Raw genomic sequence first — 22,692 nt, 5'->3', positions numbered from 1 at the left:
CCGCCGGACTCCAGTGTGTGCCTTCCCCTACATTCTTGCCTTCACTCAGGATAGTATAGAGATCAGACTCATCATCAACGGCAACTTGGTGCAAACTATGGTCATGCCCCGCCTGGCCTTCATCACTTCCAAGGTGAGAGAGAGAGAGAGAGAGAGAGAGAGAGAGAGAGAGAGAGAGAGAGAGAGAGAGAGAGAGAGAGTTAGCCTAACAAAGCCTATTTGTTACCTAGCCTATTTTTTGCAAATATGTTATATTTATGTTTTCTAGATAACATCAGTTCTAGAAAATTATATATTCTTAGGAGTTAATGTTTCTTCATGCTCATTAAATTCCCACTTAAAAAGTTTGTTAGTACCACCTGGAGCCGTGTAGACAATTGCCGTTATTTTATGATAATTTAGGTGACAGTCTCCTCAATTAGTTTATATATTAAATATATGGTGACTTTTCCAGCCTTCTAGATGCAGATTTGGCAGAATATGATGACTTTTTCAGGCAAAAAGGTTCGATCTGTCACGTAACAGATTTTTTTTCTCGGCTACGATACTGGAAAGTCGTGCGGACTGTCTTCTATTGTTCAGCATATTAGAGATAAGGAGCAGACTCCAATCAGTAGAGACAGCAGGATTTTCTCCCTTCGTTTATTTCGCTCTCCTCATCTATTGCGTTTTGCAGAGTGACATCTTCTTTGCCACCACCGCCCCAGAGTTCTTCACACTCAAGAGGGAGAGAGTGAGAGTGGATCGCATGGAGAGGGACCCCAGCCTTTCCCCTCCCCCTTCCCCACACAGCAAGGAGTGCACAGGTATGAAGGCAATTGAGGAACACAGGTGAGGGGAAGAGGGGGGAATAGAGTTGATGGGGGAGGGAAAGAGTTAAGGGGCGAGGAACACGGGTGAGACACCGCTTGGCATGCCACTGCCCAATATAGCAATACTGTACCTAACACTACGCTTCTCCACAGTGATGGACAAAGACGCAGTGAAGCCCTTCCGGGTTTACCGCATCCCCTTCAGATGTCTGACGGGCGCCAGCACCTGTGAGCGCAGGTGTCCCACGCCCTCTACTCCCCTCCACCCCCCTGTCCTCGGTGCCACCGACGGCTGCAGCACCGGCGGTGCTGGAGACGACACCGGCGGTGGCGGGAGAGCGGGGATGCATCTCCGGGTGTCGGACCAGCGGTACGCTAGTCGGTCGTGCACGGCGTCCCCGACGCATCAACCGTCACCACCGAACCCTTTCTCCGGGGGCACGCCATCCCCAGGATCGTCCCCACTAGTCACCATCCCCCCAGGATCACCGTCCCACCATCCGCCCTACCAAAAGCCCAGAGATCGAACCAACTCCCTCACTGTCGACTCCGCCAGCAACCTCCTACACCATCACCATCACGGGCGTCCCAACCTCCTGCTACACCACCACCATCATCACCACCACCGCCACCACCAGCAGCACCACCCACCCGTCAAGTGAGGGAGGCACCAGCAGCGTCACCGTCGCCTCTAGCGCCATGCAGCCTCCGCGTGCAGCACAACGCCGCCAGCTGTTCAACCATTGTCGCTGAAGTCTTGAAGGATAAAGAATCCCCCCCCCCTTCCCACTCCCGCAGCCAAACTATCCCCTTCGCTGCTGATCATTATCCGTTTTCGATCCCACCGAGACTAGCCCGCCTTGCCTCTCCTAAAGTAATCTACAATCCTCCTACGACCCCATAATACCGTCAACACACACACACTTACAGCTAGCCTTCCACTTGTCCTGCCCGGCTGACCACCACTCTAGCATCCAGCCTTTTCTCACTCACGATCCATGTATCAAGTCATTCCGAAATGTGATAATCTAAAGATGGCTTCGCCTCCTCCCCCCCCCCCCAACAAAACCACACATCTCCCCCACCCCGATCCCCGTCCCCCTGCGTCCCACCCAATGTCTAAAAACAAAACAAAAAAACACATTGCAAACGTCTATTACCTGCCACTGATTCTATTATCAGTATATCAACGTCCTTCTTCATCAATGACCAATTATCACCATTCACTGTCCACCATCAGCTCCATCAACATTCACTTTGCTTCACTAAGCCGTTATCTGGCGTCATAACCCCTGACATCACTCCATTTACCAGTAAGCTGACGTCAATCTGCCTTCAGCACGGCTTTTAAGAATCTACTGACAGGACTATCATGCATTATTTTTGTCTCGAAATTTTGGGTGGAAACTGCATATAAAAGTTAAAAATGTTCATGCGTATACACACACCTTAAGAAAAGTTATTAAGAATGTTCAACACACGAGAAAACATTCAAATGCACCCATGGAGACACTCACGTATACAAACGCATGGACACACACATAAGCATATACGAACATTATGATTCTTTTCCTGCAAGCATTCGACACATAACTCATTAATCTGTAAACAAATATATATATGAATGCTTTTCTAATTTCCTTCTCTTTAAATATGTACATTTGATATATCTCTTTTTAAAAGAGCATCCTCTGCCTTGAGGAGTGTGCCTATGCATCGTCCCCCGCAGTATTACATGTACTTATACTTGTGGGTACACATTTGTGTACCCCCTTTGTAACGTTGTGACCGGTGTCAGTAATTCTAGCATACATGTAGTGTCTTTTCTACTCGCTTCGTTTGTGACCCTCCCTCATACTTTCCATCTCTCACCCCCCCCCCTTCCCTCCTTCCTCCCACCCACGCCTAGGAAAATTCATGACCTAATTTTTGCGTTCTCAAAATCCAACTTTCCATTCCCTCTTCCCAGCCCCATTCTCTCTCTCTCTCTCTCTCCCTCTCCGGTTCCCTCGTGTTTGTCTCCCATTCCACTGTGCCTACCATCACAAACAAAACTGGTTGGCAATAGCTTCATCTTCATTTTAAAAAAACACCGCATCAGCCTTCCAGAATTTCTTTATTGGATGTTCCCAACGCGAAATCTTTTGGCTGCAAGAAAGCCTCTGCCTCATCTCATGTGCCTCTACTCCTGTTTCAGTCTCCTCCAACTCATTTCAGTCTCTTCCTTAGAGCACATCGTCATTCCCTGTAAACTGTCCCACAGCTTGTCTTCCATCTTCGCCTGTCTCTCATCCTTCTGTCTCATCTACTGCCTTACAACTCACACAGCCTATCAATAACATGTCTAAATGTAGCTACCAGCAGTGGAAGTCTTGAAAGGTTTCAACTACTACCTACAGGTTCCTGAACCACCACCATGAACTCACACACAGAAATTCTCCACTGCCAAAGCCTATACCAACAAAGCTGCCTTGGCATACAAAGGTCCATAAAGCTCTATCTACCTTCACTGACACCAATACTATCATCCACTTAAAAATGCAAAAAAATGTAAGCACCACATAACAAAAATTCTAATTATATTGTTCTCTGAATTTTATAGAAACATAATAGCAGTTTCCATAACAAAAACCAGCAGATTCAAACACTAGCTTCTCTAGTCGAAGCCTGGACACTACATATATTCCGAAACTAACTGTCCAAAAATCTCGAGCTTAGTTTAAAGTTAAAAATTTCCTAATATGCAGACATAAGCTATTCCACCTACAAAGTTCAAAATATAAAAAAAAATTTGCAGTCATCCTTTATGATAGAACACACTAGCCAAAATCCCAGTAATCCTTGCAGCTATCAGAGGATGTAGATAGAGGCAACCCATATTCATTTAAACTAATCGGAAACAAGAGATGTTATTTTTAGCAAATAGAAATATAACTTACGTTCAGAGATGATGGAACACAGAACATTGATAATGTCCTTCACTAAAATTTGAAACTAGTATCGTGGTATTTAATCACACCTTTTATATTAAATCGGTATTTGCCATTTACGCCAATTTAACAGCAGTATTAGAGATTTTGACGAATATAAGACAGTATTAATGACCGTGACGAATATAAGAGAAGTATTAGTGGGTTTGACGCCATCAAATGTTAATGGAAATCATATCCGCTATTCTTATAATTGCTGTTTCTGAGCGGTGGAGATTAGATGTGTTTGCCATTGCTAACCTTCCTGGTTCGTGTCATTTAGTATGTAACAGCTATGACAAGTTATCTTGCAAGAACAACTAAATTTCTTACCACAAATCTTGTAGTATCTGATGTCTTTAAATTGCCAAGAAATGTTGCTAATTTTCAGGTCTCAAAGATATTTAGAAGCAAAATTTAAATTAAATAAAAGGCAGGAAAATATTATTTTTCTCACAAAATTAAAGCGATTAGTTACAGCATGGATTTTAACATTTAAATAACTAGCAGTCGGTCTGTCCTTGATACTGTAATTTCAATTAATTATGGTATCTCATGAATTCTTAGATCATGGTAATTTGTATTACCTTAGACCCTTTCTCAATAACTTCCCAAAATTCTTTAGATTATAAAAGGTTTTCTTAATGTTTACCTATTTTACCTTAAGACACATCATATACCTAGTAACAACCTCTCATAATGACTCAAACTATCAATTAAAGCTCTGGAAACGTCCTTCTACAAGCTGGTAACCCTTTTTGTTCTCAAGATATTCGCTCCAGTCATTTTAGAAAGCTTTTGCTATCCTATTAATAACCTTCCTCGATTGTCCTCTAGATGTCTATCCTCATATATCTAGGAATATGTTCTAGTTACAAGCCTATTTAAGAGAATTTGTAAACGTAGACAAATTAAAACATTGATAATTTTTCCACTGTGTGAGAAGAAACTTATCAATATTATTTAAACAATTGTAAACCGTGCTTTGCATTTATGAGCAAATATCATGAAACTTGCAAGTATTAGAGTACCGAGAGGTTTAACAAATGAATTAATGCCATTTATGCAATAACCCCGTGTTCCAGGCTTTGTGAGACCTTATTAGTAAGGTTTCACTGATAAAATTTTTGCTAAGCTTTTGCTACTTCATTTGCATATCATTTCAAACATATCCCTGCATACTCCAAGCATGGTGTTCAGTACTGTTTCCACTGTTACGAAAGGCAAATTTGAACCTTCAGTTGAGAACAATGAAAGGTCTGAACTCACAAACAAAATGGCCTTATACTTTGAAAGTGTCGTTTAAGCCCCTCAAAGACGTGACTTAGGGAATGCAGAGTACTTGTTATGACCCAGGGAAAGCAATCAAGGTGTGTTTAGGTTAGCGTGACATGCGCTGGAACATTAAATGGCGTTTCAATCGAGCAGTGGGGGGTTCTTAAACTTGAATTATGATCATTACTTCTTGGAACAATTGTTGAAACACACCACAAGGGTGTTTGAACACGGGCAGAAATTAAATGAACCTAAGAACTCTCTCTAAGAGTATTATTGGGTATACAAAAACAACAGTTTCTCTTCCTCCAGAAGAACCGTTTTAATGCCTCTAAAAAAATAAAGAAATGGCCAAAAGACACGTGCTGACGTCAGCATCGAAAATATACAACCCACCTAAAAGTCACGGCTCTTGGCCACATGGGACTGGTGTCTTTAACCCGTGAATCATATAATGTACTGTACTTTATTTCCTACAACACCTGGTGTTTGAATATCCAACAAGACTTTATAATTTACAAATGCCAAAATGCGTGTTTAAATCGTCAGAGCAAAATCCTCAACCTCTTACAAAGCAAGATGTCCACATCTGTAGAGACAAAATTGAAAATTTAGGTTATGCTACCTGTACATTTATTCTATTTCCGTGTTCCCATCCAAGTCTTTTTCGATTAAAGTACCGTATATAAATTTTTGTTATGCAGATACTTTTCTGGTGACAATATAGAAGGGTTTTCCCTGGCCTGTATGGGTATGAAGTGGTCCATCTAATGTATTACTAACATATAATTACATGATTTCATTATAATCAATTGTATGGCGATTTGATTGATGCCATTTCCTAGATAACATGCGATAACAATCAGGAAACGAGAAGTATGGCATTAAAATCTAAGGTTTTCTATTTTGTTAGTACATATTTTCACTACTAATACTGTTGGAACCTAATATTAAATTAAAATATAACTGTCCCTATTAAAAATAAATGCTTCATTGTAAACAGAAGAAGCATGAACTCGATACTCATTGCTAATATACATTCCACAATGGCTCCATTTGTTCCGTACTCAAGCGTTCAATAGCTCTCAATCCCATAGCAACAACTTCCAATTCCAACCTTTCTTCTCATAACTGTATACTCGAGCTTGTTGCTAGCACATGTTTTTCAAAGTATTCCAATCTATAGCCAGTATCAGTTTTGTTTTTTAAATTGACGAGTTTTTCCTGCAACCTGAATTTGTTTTTGTTTTTTAATAAAAAGGTCAATAATGTTCTTTAAATTTTGTCTCACGAAACGCTGGAGAAGATTATTTTTTTTATTATTGGATACATATCTACAAGAACGTGTCAAAGGAAATCTTAGATCTTAAGAAATCCCAAATGTGTTACAAGAATGTTGCGGTTAAACGTTAGTATGTGAAATCCGTTGTTTTCCCTGATCAGACTTATAAGTACTGACTTTCCCCCAAAGATTAGCATTTTCCCCGTGGAACTTTATGCGATTGTATGTGCTCTATACCAGCTGCTGTTTGGCGCATGCGTTCATTTGATACATTTGCGTTCATTTGGTCGACACTCAATGCCCTCATACCTCTATTCTTTTAACTCTTCCCATCCTGTCGTGGTCGAAATCCCATACTGGCTCTACCTCATCTTTAGCAAGTTTAAGACAGTCGAATTTCTCTTGGTTACCCAGCCATACTGGCATTACGTCTACCGAGCTTGCAGACGATTCCGTTACTGAGGAGGCCATTCGTGTTTGTCCCGTCTCCCAAGATAGGATTCCTTACTCGGATTTCTAACCATTCATAATGCAGTCCATTGGCAAGAGAGATGATCAGGTATTATGAGTAACAAACTATTAAATGTGACATACATATATATATATATATATATCTCCCCGCCCCCTTGACTTTCCTTCTACCATCGTAATACGTAGGAAAACTCTAGCTAGTCTGCGTACTAACCAAGCACTTTCAACTCATGTCGGAACCTCATACCTTTGACTTGCCCTCGTATTGGGAACCTGAATGATGTTTACATCCTTTGGATTATTCTGTGACACGGACAGACGGTGCTAAACAGTTTCCCGCCTCGGTACAGTCATTTGCAGACAGCAAGTCACAATAACATGACTGAAAATTAAGTAACGACGTTTCAGTCCGTCCTGATAATGGTCCAGGATGGACCGAAAAGCCGTCACTTCTTTTATTTCCTGATGTGTGGACCGGGTATAACTTAATTTATTTGGATTTTGTTAGCTAATCTTTTGTAAATTATACATATATGTTTCATATATGGGGTAGTAAATCTAATCTTATTAATAAGTCTCGATATAAATCTTAATTTGAATCTCCGGTAAATGCGAAATCCAGCTTCCCGAAAATGCTTAATATATAATTAAATTTCTTCACCCCTCGTTATGCTACCTAACCTTTTTAAACACGTAAATACAAAGCCGATACTATAGTCACTACTCCAATATTCTTAAGTCTTACAGTACCCTTTTTAGCTAAATATAATCTACCTTTGGTCAACGGTAACAAACGTCGTCAGTTTCTATTCTTTGGCCAAGTCATGATAGTTATCCATCTCTCTACTTCTCTTTGACCATTTATTTTACCTGTTCGCAAAGCTCTATCAATCCCATATGCTGCTGCAAAACACAACTGTAAGGAGGAGGAGGAGGAGGAGAATGTGATGTTAAGAAAAAATGCCAAGCCACAGATAAATGGTAGGCCCTCCATGTGACGTAGAAGTCGAGTATTATAGTTCAGAACTGACGAACCACATCTTGGGAAAACAATTCAGTATCGGCGGTTCAAAATGTGTAAGCCATTCCCTGGTCACACTTGTCCAGGCGGCAACCAACCACAGAGACACATTCAGCAACTTGAAGGCACTTTGTAATGAAAACTGTATTTTTTTAATGTAAATTTACATTTTATATGTATAATAATTTTGCCAATAGTTAGGTCTAGCATGTTTGGTTTGGTACTTTTGTTTCGTTTGCAAATACTGTGGAGATTTACAGAAGTGGGATTCAAATCTTGGAAGCGAGTCAAGCACTGTTCTGCAAAAGTTCGAACATGATCAGTTGTGAGTTATGTGTAAAGTCTTTTTTTATTATTAATAGAAGCAGCCTATCCTAATTAACAACGGCCAAATGCTCGTCAACCTTGCCTCCAACCCCAATTATGAATTAAAAACTCTTATTACACTACTGACACCTGATGACATTCGAACTTTTCTTGAACAGAACTTTGCTCACGACCTCCGTTCGAATCACACTGTAGTTAGTGCTTCCCACACGTACAACAAACAATCTCCAACGGATCATAACATAATCTAGCTTTATCTATAACCAAAAATCTGACATAGAATATTAATTTATATTTTGGAAAATGTCAGTTTTGAATACACAGTTAAGTTTTATTTTTTTGGGGGGGTAGGGAGGAGGGGGGGTTCGGCCCCAGCAGCAGCTTGGATGAGTATGGCCTGAGGTCTGGTTGCATAAACGGGGGTTTAGTTGCTGAATTAATAAGCATTTGGCCATTGTTTATGAGGACGTGTAGATTGTGTTCGACTGTTCTTGGGTCGCAGTTGGCATACGTAAGGCAGATTGCCGCCGCCATCAAGAGTACCTCCAGTCTGTGAGCTTACGGCTGCAGATCTCTGAAAGAGATGCTGCCGTGTGGTCTGCTGCAAGCTAATGACTTGTCTGTCGTTCTGGAATTTACTGTTGGCTCGTGGTTCCAGATAATGGTTCATTACCAGTTTGTGGTTCATTCACCGCTTGTGGATTTACTGCTAGTTTGTAGTTCCCCACCAGTTCGTGGATAATAATCATTCCACTCGATTTCGTGGATAATAATCATTCCACTCAATTTCGTGGATAATAATCATTCCACTCAATTAAAAACACACACACACAACTATGTGATAATCTAATTTTATTTTCCGGAAGTTTATATTTGAAAAATAAGGAAAGTAGCCGTGAACAGACGTAGTATTTGATGCATTTTTGTAGAAAGTAGATTAGGTAGATTCAGTCAATGTACTAACTCCACTCCACCCACAAAATGCCTCCTTCCCTTGCCCTCCCAGTTTCCTCTCCCGTTAATTGTATCAATACTGGAGTTAATTGTGGCAAGACAATCTAAATGTTGATAAGTTAATTTAGAATCATGCCGTAGAGTATATGTACATATCGGCGCTGCTGCCAAAATGACGCCTCGAATATTATAACTATATACAAAAAACATCCTGTACCTTATTAACTATTGTGACATATAAACACGTGATACACACACACACACACACACACACACACACACACACACAAACACACACACACACACACACACACAAACACACACAGTACGGCATACTTAAGAAGTTATGAGCCTTCGACACTGGGAACTGGCCTAAGACGAAGCCGATACATCCAACATTGTGAAGTTAATTACGAATCTGAGTATTCGCACGTTTCACCAAGAAGTTAACGGAAGGTTAAACCGTGTGTCGCAAGATCATACCTCTAAAGAAGTTCGCGCTGTCGTTGGATCAGAACCGCGAGTGAAAACACGTGTCAAGAGTAAGGTTCTCTCTTGTCTCGTATTAGGTAGCTAATGCAGAATGGAACCCAACCGCCGCTGTGGTTCCCGCGCGATACTTAACACCTTCAAGACAGTAAAGTTGAAACGCCAAATCGGGAGAAGACTATTTATATACCATTGGACTCTGGTACCTTGTTTTTTGTTATAAGAGCACAAGTTAGAATATACACACGATTACCGAGAGCAGGAGAGGTTAGTGGAGAGACGAGTTGATGGGTAGATTTAGTTGGAGTAACGTGCGGGGGTGTTATAAGGAAATCACACTTTGTAATTGAGTTAGATCAGAAGTTATGTGGAAACTGCTCTAGTTTTGTGTTGGTAAATGACAGTGACTTCCAGGCTCCGGCGCCTGGGTAAATAGCGTCAGGCTTGGTCAAAATTAACGGTGTCTAAAGCAGGAATTGTTGGACAAGACACCATTACCATCTGCCTCTTCAACAGGGAGGGCCCCAAACCTCTTGAAAAATGCTCTCTGCTTTTTGTTTTACAGTATTTCCGTTTTAAAAGCCTAACTACTACATTGAGATGCTATAATAGGTATAATGCTGCCTTGTTATGATAATATTAGTGAAGCATTATCATAATCTGATGGTCTTCCTAGAGGTACACAGAGGGTTTTGTGACGTGTAGCTACAGAGCCAACCTCAGCCGTGTTATGTTTTACAAGAGTAGGAAACAGAATAAAATTTGGTTAAGCCATTGGAAACTTTTATAAATTGATGTCGATGTGTTATGGTAGGAGTTTGAGGCTTCGAAGCGCACTGAAACCTTCGCCGCATTATTTACTAACAGAACATTTTGTATTCTCGGAGAAAATTTAAACAACAGAGTGCAGTCGTGTGCAAAGCATTTTAAATAAATATTTGAGCACAGTGTCGTATGTGTGTTGAATATAAAAATGCAAGGAAGTAAGAAGTTGGAAAATAGGATGGACGGAGTTGATTGTGTTCACTAGGAAGAAACGCATCACCCACGGGATGGGTAAGGGGTGCATAATAAATAGATTGAATTGAATTGACAGGGAAAATAAGACCCGTCTCTATAGCTGGTCTTACTCAAGCGCTGGTCGACCAAGTAACATAAACATGCGCCTTAGATGTGTATATGTGATGCCAAGCTCTACCAATTTCTGCCTAGTCGAGTCCAAAATAGTTTTGAAACACTGAAAAACTAATTTTTGCGTTGAACATTCACTTGACTTTATTTGCCTTCGGTGAGTAACCAGTTAAAAGAACCAATTCTTTAAATAGCATTTTAGAATTATATGGGAACAATTTATAATCAAATGTAGTTTTGGATACAATTAGAAATTTTTGTAAAACTGGTATCTAAGGCAAATTTATAGCGAGTGAGTGTCCGAGCAATCAACGGGAAACACTTCTGCCTTTGATCTCTACTTTTGCCGATACTCTCTTTGGTTCAACAAATCTTTTAGGTGTTGTAACTCGACGTACCAAATTAGGGACTGGCTAGTCAGAAAACATTATGAGTACCTTCTCCATTCTACACGTGGCATGGTTCTTTATTTCCCCCTAAATTAGAAGTTTTCACATTACGTTAAATCGAAAATTAGGCACGTCAAAAAAAAGATTATTCTCAGATTCAACAGTACTTCACAGGTAAACTTTTTAAACATTTACATGCTTATTTAAGGTATACCAAAAAAGCCATGTGACGTGTAGGATGATGTGGACTATTGTTGTGATAGAAGATTCTATGCCACAAAACTTGAAGGGTTAAGGACTAGAATCTCCTCACACTATATGTCGCTCTATCCCCCCAGTGTGTGGTCAATGTAGCTATTCCCTTCTAGCAGAATATTTTTGTGTAATTCCGTAAGTGATCCTCTCCATGAAACAAAACTTGTTCATGACCTCCCTTGATAGTTCACCAGTGTCTGGTTATGTCCAAGTTCGTTTATTTGTTAACTGTTGGCCTATGTCACCATATTCAAGCAGCCTGTGGCCGGTTATTTGAAGTTCGATCATTATTCCGGATATCTAAAGTTTGATCGTCAGAATTTCTCTTCCTGGATGCCGTACAATGTGATATTTAAGGGATGATTAGTGATCTTATGAACGGCACTGTGGTCTCCAGCTCTGACCAGTTATCTATTGCCTAGTCTCAGGTATCTCGAATCTCGCTACCTATTTCGGTATTAAAAGATTATATACATATTCGAGGATATTACGTTTCTGAAACTAGACAGCATTTTTTTTAGGAACATTATTTTCATCATAATGAGCTCAGAGCTGAGAATTAGTAAAAAGCGGATTATTGACCTACATAGACGTTCATCAACATATATAAATCTATACATATAGTTTCAAAGTTTCAGTGCCCCCTAATTAAACAAAAGAAATATACAGTTGTTTGAAACGTTGCCCAACTGACTGAAGATTTTCTACCTATTTATTCTCGTTGATAACAAAACTAATACGTTATTTAAATTATTATTACATAAGAAATAATTATCCAATTTCATGTGCATGTTTTACCAATTAACATCACATGATTTTATAATTGGATAAGAACTGTGATGAAGTTGTTTATAATTAAATAGTTTATCGACGATGTAATGTTAATACTTATATACAGACTGTTGATTTATAATGTAGTTTCTATACAAAATTATTAGGACCTTTATGAAGGTTTTACTTTACACATGCGAGTAATTGGTATGAATATAATAACTCACGTCTTTTTATCATGTTAAACATCATCCAAATTGTTATACTATGTTATCAATGTTACAAATGCCAAACATGATCTAAGATAACAGCTTGACACAAGCTGTTGCAGCAATTGGCACATGGTTTCTCGTAAACAATGCTCAATGATTGGAATGTTAGGAGTTTCACATTCATTTGTAATAATAGGTTTGAAATACTGCAATTAATGACGGACGAATTTTTATATTATATCCAGTTGCACACACACACACACATATATATATTATACGAAATTGTGATCGATTTATATTATTCAAAGAGAAATTATTGCACATTGCAAAGTAATCATTTTTGCTTTGTGTGTGAGTATATTTACAGGCGCAAAGTGTTGCTTAATTATGTTATGTTTGCTTAATTTTTCTCTCAATTTATTTTAAGGTTTTTTGAACGAGTTATGCAAGTTATAATTACTTCAGTATTATTATTATATTAAGTCACTAAACCCTGTTTGTATATATAATCTTCTAAAGGCTGTCTTACAAAAGTTACATATAACGATGAGCCGTATAAAGCTGGCTGAAGTGACATGAATGATGTAATAACTTAGAAATCCTAAAATGTCACTCAAATGATAACAGATGCGTTAAAAGTTACAACTTGAAGAGTATGGAATCATGACAAACTGTGTACTGTTGTTTCACAAAAGAACTGTTCTCCTTCCGTGGACTTTCCTTATAGATCTCGCTCTCACTTACTCTCACTCACTCTCACACGCCCTTATGTGCTTGAATTTGTAGCATCTGCTGTAGTAAATTTTGTAATTATAAATAATTCTGAAAACAAAGCAAATGTGTTGAATTTTTTAGTTTAATAATGTATTATATATATATATGCTATAAAATGAAGATGACAATACCTAAGACTCATTTAGCAGATTATTACTGCATATATATTTCGACATGAAATATAATATTAAAATAATAACACTTTCCACGCCTTTATTGCATTATGACATTGGGCGAGTGTTCAAATCATATTTGTAATAGGAGTTTTATGTATAAATAATATATTAAAATCTTCCAACCTTTAAGACTGCATCAAGAGGAAGTTATACTGATCCTCGTGACATTCTCGCTTGGGATATCTTATGCATTAAAATTATAAAATGTTACACAGGTATATACAATTAATATTATATATATATATATATATATATATATATATATATATATATATATATATATATATATATATATATATATATATATATATATATTGCTTATTTCTTGCAGGATTTGATACAACTGCAGATATTTTCGTTACCTAAAATAACGTTGCAAACTATTTAAAGAGAGTTAAATAACAAGAGTTAAATAAGTTAAATAAAAAAAGATAAATTTATTTAACCAGTCTTAAGAAAATGATAAAAGAATTTCTACAAAATTGTTTAATTGTTGAAACTGATTCACCTATAACAAAAAATTAATAAAATAGATTCTTCTATTTTAACATGATGTTATTGGCTTTTAAATGTTAAGTTATAAGTTGTTTTGTAGTTAAAAAAATGATGTAGTTTATGTTACATAGTTTAACAAACATGTCTGTACATGTAATAAAAGTTTTACATTTAAACATTATGACAAAGTGCAAGAAATATTTGTTGTACATTAGGATGAAATGCAAACAATTGCCACATTGAAAGAATGTTGCAAAAAATGTCATCCTTGTATTAATTAAAAACTAAGTGTATATGGTATAGATCCAGACACATGAGGCTGCCTCACACCATACGCTTAATTGTGTTAAGCGCACTTAATTAAGTGATAACACTTAATCATAAGTGTTGCTTCCTGGGATGGATTGTGGGTCTTGCGTAACGAATAATCACTTCGAATCCAGCCCCGCTCCTGTGGTAGGTGAGCCTCTGCGGGCTCACCATAGCCAGTGCTACTTGCAACTTTTTTGTTCCCCAGTAGCTTAATCTAAAAACAACAACAATAACAACAACTTCGAAGCCTCCCACCACATCCCCTTCAGGGAGAAAATAATGGCTTATGGATTTTAGGATAAGAAACGGTAATGATTTCTGAGTTATTACATTTGTATTATTAATAACTAATTTTTAAGTCTTAGAAGTACATTACTTTTGACAGCCACCATATTTGGTTATGTGATGTCATGAACATGTTTGGTTATGTGATGTCATGAACATGTTTGGTTATGTGATGTCATGAACATGTTTGGTTATGTGATGTCATGAACATGTTTGGTTATGTGATGTCATGAACATGTTTGGTTATGTGATGTCATGAATTACAGTTTTGAGAACCAACTTTCCCAACTGAAGCCATAATTCACCTGGAGCGTCACTCATATAACTGAATCATAATTATTAACATAATTCTATAACTTGTATTATACTGAGACCATAGTATATACCTCTGTGGATATAAACAAAAAAATATAGATATTTATCCTGGCTGTAATCCAGTCTGTAAAAAGGATTTGATATTTTACTGCTATCACGGTAATAAGAAATCTGATCGTAACTGGGTACTTTTATTTATCCTACGATGATAGTCACTTGTTTTTTCATACGATTATTTTTCCCATGAGATGTTCTCGTCCATAACTACTGAGGCTAACCAAGAAGAATTTGACTGAAGAGAAAGCTTCTTGGTCCTTTTTACCTTTTAACCTGTTGATCGTTAGATGCAATTTCTACCATCCTTGTTTCTTATAATAAAACAGGAATAATATATATACTGTATATTATATATATATATATATGCGAACAAGCCTGAATGGTCCCCAGGACAATATGCAACTGAAAACTCACACCCCAGAAGTGACTCGAACCCATACTCCCAGAAGCAACGCAACTGGTATGTACAAGACGCCTTAATCCACTTGACCATCACGACCGGACATAATGAGGTGATAGCCGAGGCTATTTGAACCACCCCACCGCCGGCACTCGGATAGTTATCTTGGGCATAGCATTTTACCAAATCACCTCATTCTTTGGGGCACACGTGAGGAACACAAATGCGAACAAGCCTGAATGGTCCCCAGGACAATATGCAACTGAAAACTCACACCCCAGAAGTGACTCGAACCCATACTCCCAGAAGCAACGCAACTGGTATGTACAAGACGCCTTAATCCACTTGACCATCACGACCGGACATAATGAGGTGATAGCCGAGGCTATTTGAACCACCCCACCGCCGGCACTCGGATAGTTATCTTGGGCATAGCATTTTACCAAATCACCTCATTCTTTGGGGCACACGTGAGGAACACAAATGCGAACAAGCCTGAATGGTCCCCAGGACAATATGCAACTGAAAACTCACACCCCAGAAGTGACTCGAACCCATACTCCCAGAAGCAACGCAACTGGTATGTACAAGACGCCTTAATCCACTTGACCATCACGACCGGACATAATGAGGTGATAGCCGAGGCTATTTGAACCACCCCACCGCCGGCACTCGGATAGTTATCTTGGGCATAGCATTTTACCAAATCACCTCATTCTTTGGGGCACACGTGAGGAACACAAATGCGAACAAGCCTGAATGGTCCCCAGGACAATATGCAACTGAAAACTCACACCCCAGAAGTGACTCGAACCCATACTCCCAGAAGCAACGCAACTGGTATGTACAAGACGCCTTAATCCACTTGACCATCACGACCGGACCGGAGTTTTCAGTTGCATATTGTCCTGGGGACCATTCAGGCTTGTTCGCATTTGTGTTCCTCACGTGTGCCCCAAAGAATGAGGTGATTTGGTAAAATGCTATGCCCAAGATAACTATCCGAGTGCCGGCGGTGGGGTGGTTCAAATAGCCTCGGCTATCACCTCATTATGTCCGGTCGTGATGGTCAAGTGGATTAAGGCGTCTTGTACATACCAGTTGCGTTGCTTCTGGGAGTATGGGTTCGAGTCACTTCTGGGGTGTGAGTTTTCAGTTATATATATATATATATATATATATATATATATTATATATATATATATATATATATATATATATATATATATATATATGTCGTACCTAGTAGCCAGAACACACTTTTCAGCCTACTATGCAAAGCCCGATTTGCTTAATAAGCCAAGTTTTCATGAATTAATGTTTTTTCGACTATCTAACCTACCTAACCTAACCTAACTTTTTCGACTACCTAACCGAACCTAACCTATAAAGATTGATTAGGTTAGGTAGGGTTGGTTAGGTTCGGTCATATATCTACGTTAATTTTAACTCCAATAAAAAAAAATTGACCTCATACATAATGAAGTGGTAGCTTTATCATTTCATAAGAAAAAAATAGAGAAAATATAATAATTCAGGAAAACTTGGCTTATTAGGCAAATCGGGCCTTGCCTAGTAGGCTGAGAAGTGCGTTCTGGCTACTAGGTACGACATATATATATATATATATATATATATATATGTCGTACCTAGTAGCCAGAACGCACTTCTCAGCCTACTATGCAAGGCCCAATTTGCCTAATAAGCCAAGTTTTCATGAATTAATTGTTTTTCGACTACCTAACCTACCTAACCTAACCTAACCTAACTTTTTCGGCTACCTAACCTAACCTAACCTGTAAAGATAGGTTAGGTTAGGTTAGGTCGGGTTGGTTAGGTTCGGTCATATATCTACGTTAATTTTAACTCCAATAAAAAACAATTGACCTCATACATAATGAAATGGGTAGCTTTATCATTTCATAAGAAAAAAATTAGAGAAAATATGTTAATTCAGGAAAACTTGGCTTATTAGGCAAATCGGGCCTTGCATAGTAGGCTGAGAAGTGCGTTCTGGCTACTAGGTACGACATATATATATATATATATATATATATATATATATATATATATATATATATATATATATATATATATATATATATATATGGATTTATAAGAGATTTTATGGGAGGGGATTTTACTTATTGTTCTGACCGGTATAACACCCATAAGAAACTGGACATAAGCCTTAACTATCAATAAACAGCGGGTACACGAATAGAGGCGTCAACACCCATATCAGAAGATATTTAGAAAAATGGTATAACAGACAACAACAGCAAACAGCCCCTTCCATAAAACTATTACAAATCTACTATGAGCTCACAGTATAAAACAGAAAAAAGAAAAATTAAAAATATAATTTCTAATGGAGTGAAATCGACATCCCCAGACCCAAGATTGAAATTCATTATTTATTACAAAACAAAAAGGACTGCTGATTTAATACTGAAAAACAGCCCCCGTAAAATACAACCCCTCTCCAATTAGCAAATGTGGCGTACATGCCCCAATGAAGGATGTCACCTTCCATCTACTTATATTGGTATGACCCTCACAAAACCTCCGAGATAACTGACCTGTCATCTACAAGCTGGTGGCCCTAGAGACCATATGCAAAGTGTACATAACACAACACTCACTAGGAACATGTTAGTAGATAATACAACAATCCTGGCATCCACCACTGACCAAAGAAGACTACAAATCTTGGAAGCTATACTCATAAGATAAAAAAGATCCACCCTAAATATTCAGAGTACTGACTTCGATACCTTGCCTACACTCAGATCCAGATCTCATAATACATCACCGGATAACGATGGCATCTCTACCGAGTTCTTCCTGCCCACCGCCTTATCCAATGTTTGATTGGCATCGTATCCCCAGTATTCAACCCATTATTTCCTAATTCCTTACCTTATGTTTGGTGCCGCTATCTTTCTTCGTCCCTTCACCTCACTCTACACAACTTCACTTCTTCCACGTGTGTATTTAAGACAAAATTTCACCTAGTGTATTGCGACAAAGGTCATCTACAACAGAATAGCAGAAGGTTCGCCCTCTGCAATATAGTATCTTCAGGCCACCAAGTTAGGCAGGTTAAATATCCCAATAGGAATCCACAGGGAAATATCAGTTCTGTTATATAGCCTGCGTCTAGGCTATATAACTGGGAAACTGGTGATGCAACTGGGAAAATGGTGAACCCCGACAGAGAGAATGCATCTTCTGCCAAACAATCACAGAAAAGCCGCTACTTCACTATCTCCTGGAATGTCAAGCAACCAACGACCTTAGAAGAGCTTTAAGAGTCCCTGAATCTTGCAGTAACCACCCTGAAGCCATCAACACTGACACTCTTCTGGTCAAAAAAGGTGGTCCAGCAGCTGGACATAAATACTACAATACAATACAATACAATACAATACAATTTAGGTAAGGTACATACATACAATAAATATTTACAAGGATTGTTTGACTTATAGGTAGAGCTAGTACATACTATGCCTAAAGCCACTATTACTATATCCTTCCCCACGATAGCAGCCTAACGATTGAAATGCGACCTCAGCACACAGTATACATTCACTCAAAAAAAAATATACCACTTATTATTACTTATTCATGCTCTTGCCACTTTTTGGGTAGCTTAATCTTCATCAATCAATCATCTAGTGTATTCATTCCTTACCTGAAGATGTTCGAGAGTCGAACGAAACGTTGTAGAAAATAAACCTTTCACTTATCACTAGAGTTTTGTTACCATGAATTTTGGGATCTTGATTGCACTTCTTAATCCCGATAGTAAGAAGATAGAAGCATAGAAAGCTTATACTATAAGATCGACAACGCCAGCAATGTCATATTTAAATGGGTCATATATATATATATATATATATATATATATATATATATATATATATATATATATATATATATATATATATATATATATATATATATCGAGCCCCCCCCCCCAGGCCGAATTACAGACCTCGCCCCAGGATGCAATCCCACAGCAAGCTGACTTGTACCTACCTACTCACGAGTACTGACTTATGAGTACCTACTCACTGCTAGGTGAAAGAAAATGTGCCCAAACGTTTCTGTCCAGCCCGGAATTCGAGATCGTGCGTCGAGAACGAACCCGACTGTACTGACGAGACCCTGAGATTGTATTATATATTATATTATATCGAACTATCGACCTTCCCTAGGATGTAACCCCACAAAAGTTGCCTACCTCCCATGTACCTATTTATTGATTACTGAACAGAGGCATTAGGTGAAAAAAACAACATGGCCCAACCATTTCTATCCCGCAGAAATGGTTGGGTCCGAAATCCACGATTGAGAGTCTATAACGAAACCAACTGTACTACGAGACCTGTAGACAGATCATTTTCAACGAAATACTAATTTCTTGAGCATCTGTTAAAAGCTGTCTCTAAAATCATCTATTGTCACTCCATCACATTGTGACGCAGAAGTTTCAATCTCCATCCCAAACAAGTCAGACCTCAGACAAAATGCAACAGTTTACCCTAACAAACGTTTTCTGTCATTTGTATCTGCGAGAACTAAATAAAGAATGAGAGTATGAGGAAATTTCACAGCAGATCATAATACACAACAGAATTAACCCATGTACCTTCATCTCTATCGGCCCCAATGGAGACAGGAAATCGGCGGCTTGTCAAATGTCTACCATTTTGAAGACTATTTTGTTTTTTATTAACAGTCTTAGGTACACAGCAATGTGTGGCTACCCTATTCTAATGGCCAGAAATCGTTGAGTCGAAATCGCTCGTCTGATCAACCAAAGTTAAACAACGTTTTGGTTTGGTTAGTACTTGGATGGTCGACTGTCTGGGAACACCAAATGCTCTTGGCATTTACTTTCATCTCCATTAAACTTCTATATTATTCTCTTATTTGTTGTATTTATTTTTTGTTGCTTACATTATGCCAGAAAGGCTCTGTACTCGTGGTTTTATATATTGTTTACGGTTGCCGCTCCACACACATACTCCATGGATCCTCCCACCTCCACACACTTCAATATACACAGCCTTCGCCACACCCTCACCGTCTCAGCCCACACCCTCTTTCTGTCACCCCCCACACACTCCCTGCCCACAAACACCCTCCACGTTTCGCTTCCACACTTACCTTCCCTTCCTCCTCCCCACACACACCCCTGTCCCACCTACACACGCACACCCTCCCTGTCATCAGGTAACACTATCTTCACAACACTGTTTCCATCATTATAAATTCCCTACCCACGCACACCACATTCCCCCCCCCCCCACCTCCCCTCCTTTATCCTCTCCCCGTCACCGTAATAATTTTCACTACACACTATCTCCATCACTGTCATCACTGTGCAGGACCCATGAAAACTCTATGTATATGCACCGAGAAGCGGGATACATAAATAATCCCTTATCGGGACATTGTATCTTCGACTGAGCTATTTAGCAATTACTATGTACAATGAGCAACCAACAAGTTGTTATGTGACATGTACAATGGTTCCTACTAATAAAGCAATTAACGTTCTGCGTAACGACTTCTCAAATGATTGTTGTGTCCACTTGAATACTAACACGACAATTAGAGGATTTTATTGAACTGGTAAAAATACGTATTTCTCATTGTTATTTCACTCGTATATGAATGCTTTTACAGACTATAGTTCGTGATGTCGTTGGGTTGTTTTCAGTGCCATTTTTAGTCTTTAAATATCAAGCGTTTTAGAGGTGTTTTGGTTTAAGTGAACGACAACCTTCGATTTAAATATTCCAACATGGGTTGCATTTGATTAAAGTTAGGCTAAACACTGTAGAAACAATTATGCTGTCGGATATATCCCTTTTTGTACGTTATTTTAATTAAAGAAAATATTCTAAAATTAACTGATTTTTGTTAGGCGTCTTGTACACTGTGTTTCATACAGTGCAAGACGTCTTCCCGAAGTTGCAAAGATTAGAGAGAGCCCTTGAGAAGAATAACAGCCATTTTCTGGCTGTTTTCTCATTGCTCATGCCTATGGAGGCATGAGCAATGAGAAAATAACAATTACTACCCAGGGACAAAAATTGTGTTACATGGTATTATTTAATCAAGGGGAGGATACTGGAACAAAGAGTACTAATTTGGATATTTTCTTAGAACATTTAGAATATGTACAGCAGACGGACCGTAACGTCGACGTTTCTCCATCTTCTGATGGAGATGATTTAAGGTTTCTCCATCTTCTGATGGAGAAACGTCAATGTCATCGTCATTGTCAAACGTCAAAGGTTTGGTCATCATATCTTCAGCCACGTTATTGTGGCTCGTCGTCTGCATATGTACAGCAGAGTTCTAAGAGTTCGAGTAATGAGATTTTGAAGATCTTTGCGAGTTTAAGGTTCCAGATTTATTGCAAATGCTAAAAATAAAAGCTAGGAATATTTTTTAACAAGTCAACACCAGGACACTACAAGATAATCAGTCTCACTCGCCAGATGCACATTCACCGCTGACATTTATCAGTGTACGACCGTGGCTGGTATCGCTGCAGAAGAAGTGATTCCTCAAGCCATCAAAAATATAATTATGAGCAAGAAAATGAGGAGAGATAATGTTTTGAATGTAGATAATTATTGTATTCCTAAAAGTCAATATGATAAAATGTAAGAGATCGAGGACTGATTAAAAGATTTAGTAAGACAATAAAACACAGATCACTAATACTGTAAAAGATACAAATAAAAGTAATAAGGGGGACTAGGCTTCATGGGGGGGCTGTAAGTTGTGTTTTGAAAATAAATGAAGCGACGATAGTCGGAATAAATTTTCATGTGCAACTGCAGTACAATTAGGCAACTGGTGTGGGTTGCATCTTGGGGAAAGGCCAAGTTGTAAGGCCCAGCGGAACCTCGGTGAACCTACCAGCCTTCATGTTCACGATAATGAGAACCAAATTGAGGACGGTTTAGCTTCTGCATTGTAAACCAGAGTGTGCATCACCCTTGCGCTCCCTGGTATGTGTATGTTCTAGGGTTGCTCTACAGACTAGCCGTTCTTCCCAGACTCTTTACGGTCATTACTCCTTTATCATAGTGTCCTTACTAATGGCCCCCTACGCTCGGTAAAGGACCCCTCCGATATTCTCTTGGTATCATAACCTATACACTGCCTCAACTTATGGCCCCTACATATTGACCAACCCTGGAACACAGAGTAATAAGAGCATCGCGGACACGCTTGAGACCTGCTCCCCAAAAAATTTTCTGTCGAGAGGAAAAATCAGCACATGAAAGTTTAAAATTGTTTAGGGATGATCAGGTCGCCGACAAACTGCTGTGTAACAGTGTTCCTGGCGAGGGTTCCGGATATATATATAAGATTTGTTTATTCTCTTCATTTATTATGTATCCCATACCCGTGGGCGGTAGTGGGAAATGTTATAAAAGGTACATATAATGCTTAGGCTCTGACTCTCAAAAGATAATTTAGTTAAG

General features: G+C 38.7%; 1 protein-coding gene across 1 annotated transcript in view; it reads left to right on the top strand.

Annotated features, from left to right (window-relative positions):
• LOC123745134 (GTPase-activating Rap/Ran-GAP domain-like protein 3) overlaps positions 1–14,896 on the top strand; it is a 311,764-nt gene extending 296,868 nt beyond the window's left edge. Inside the window, exons 23-25 of the mRNA XM_069300473.1 lie at positions 15–133; positions 677–806; positions 966–14,896. Coding sequence (XP_069156574.1) covers positions 15–133; positions 677–806; positions 966–1,474 — 758 coding nt within the window. The 3' untranslated portion in view covers positions 1,475–14,896. The remainder of the gene's footprint in view (positions 1–14; positions 134–676; positions 807–965) is intronic.
• The last annotated feature ends 7,796 nt before the right edge of the window (positions 14,897–22,692 follow it).

The sequence above is a fragment of the Procambarus clarkii genome, chromosome 44 (genome assembly GCF_040958095.1).
Source record: "Procambarus clarkii isolate CNS0578487 chromosome 44, FALCON_Pclarkii_2.0, whole genome shotgun sequence".
NCBI classification, from domain to species: domain Eukaryota; kingdom Metazoa; phylum Arthropoda; class Malacostraca; order Decapoda; family Cambaridae; genus Procambarus; species Procambarus clarkii.
The sequence above is the reverse complement of the archived record's forward strand: the minus strand, read 5'-3'. Positions and strand labels throughout refer to the sequence as shown.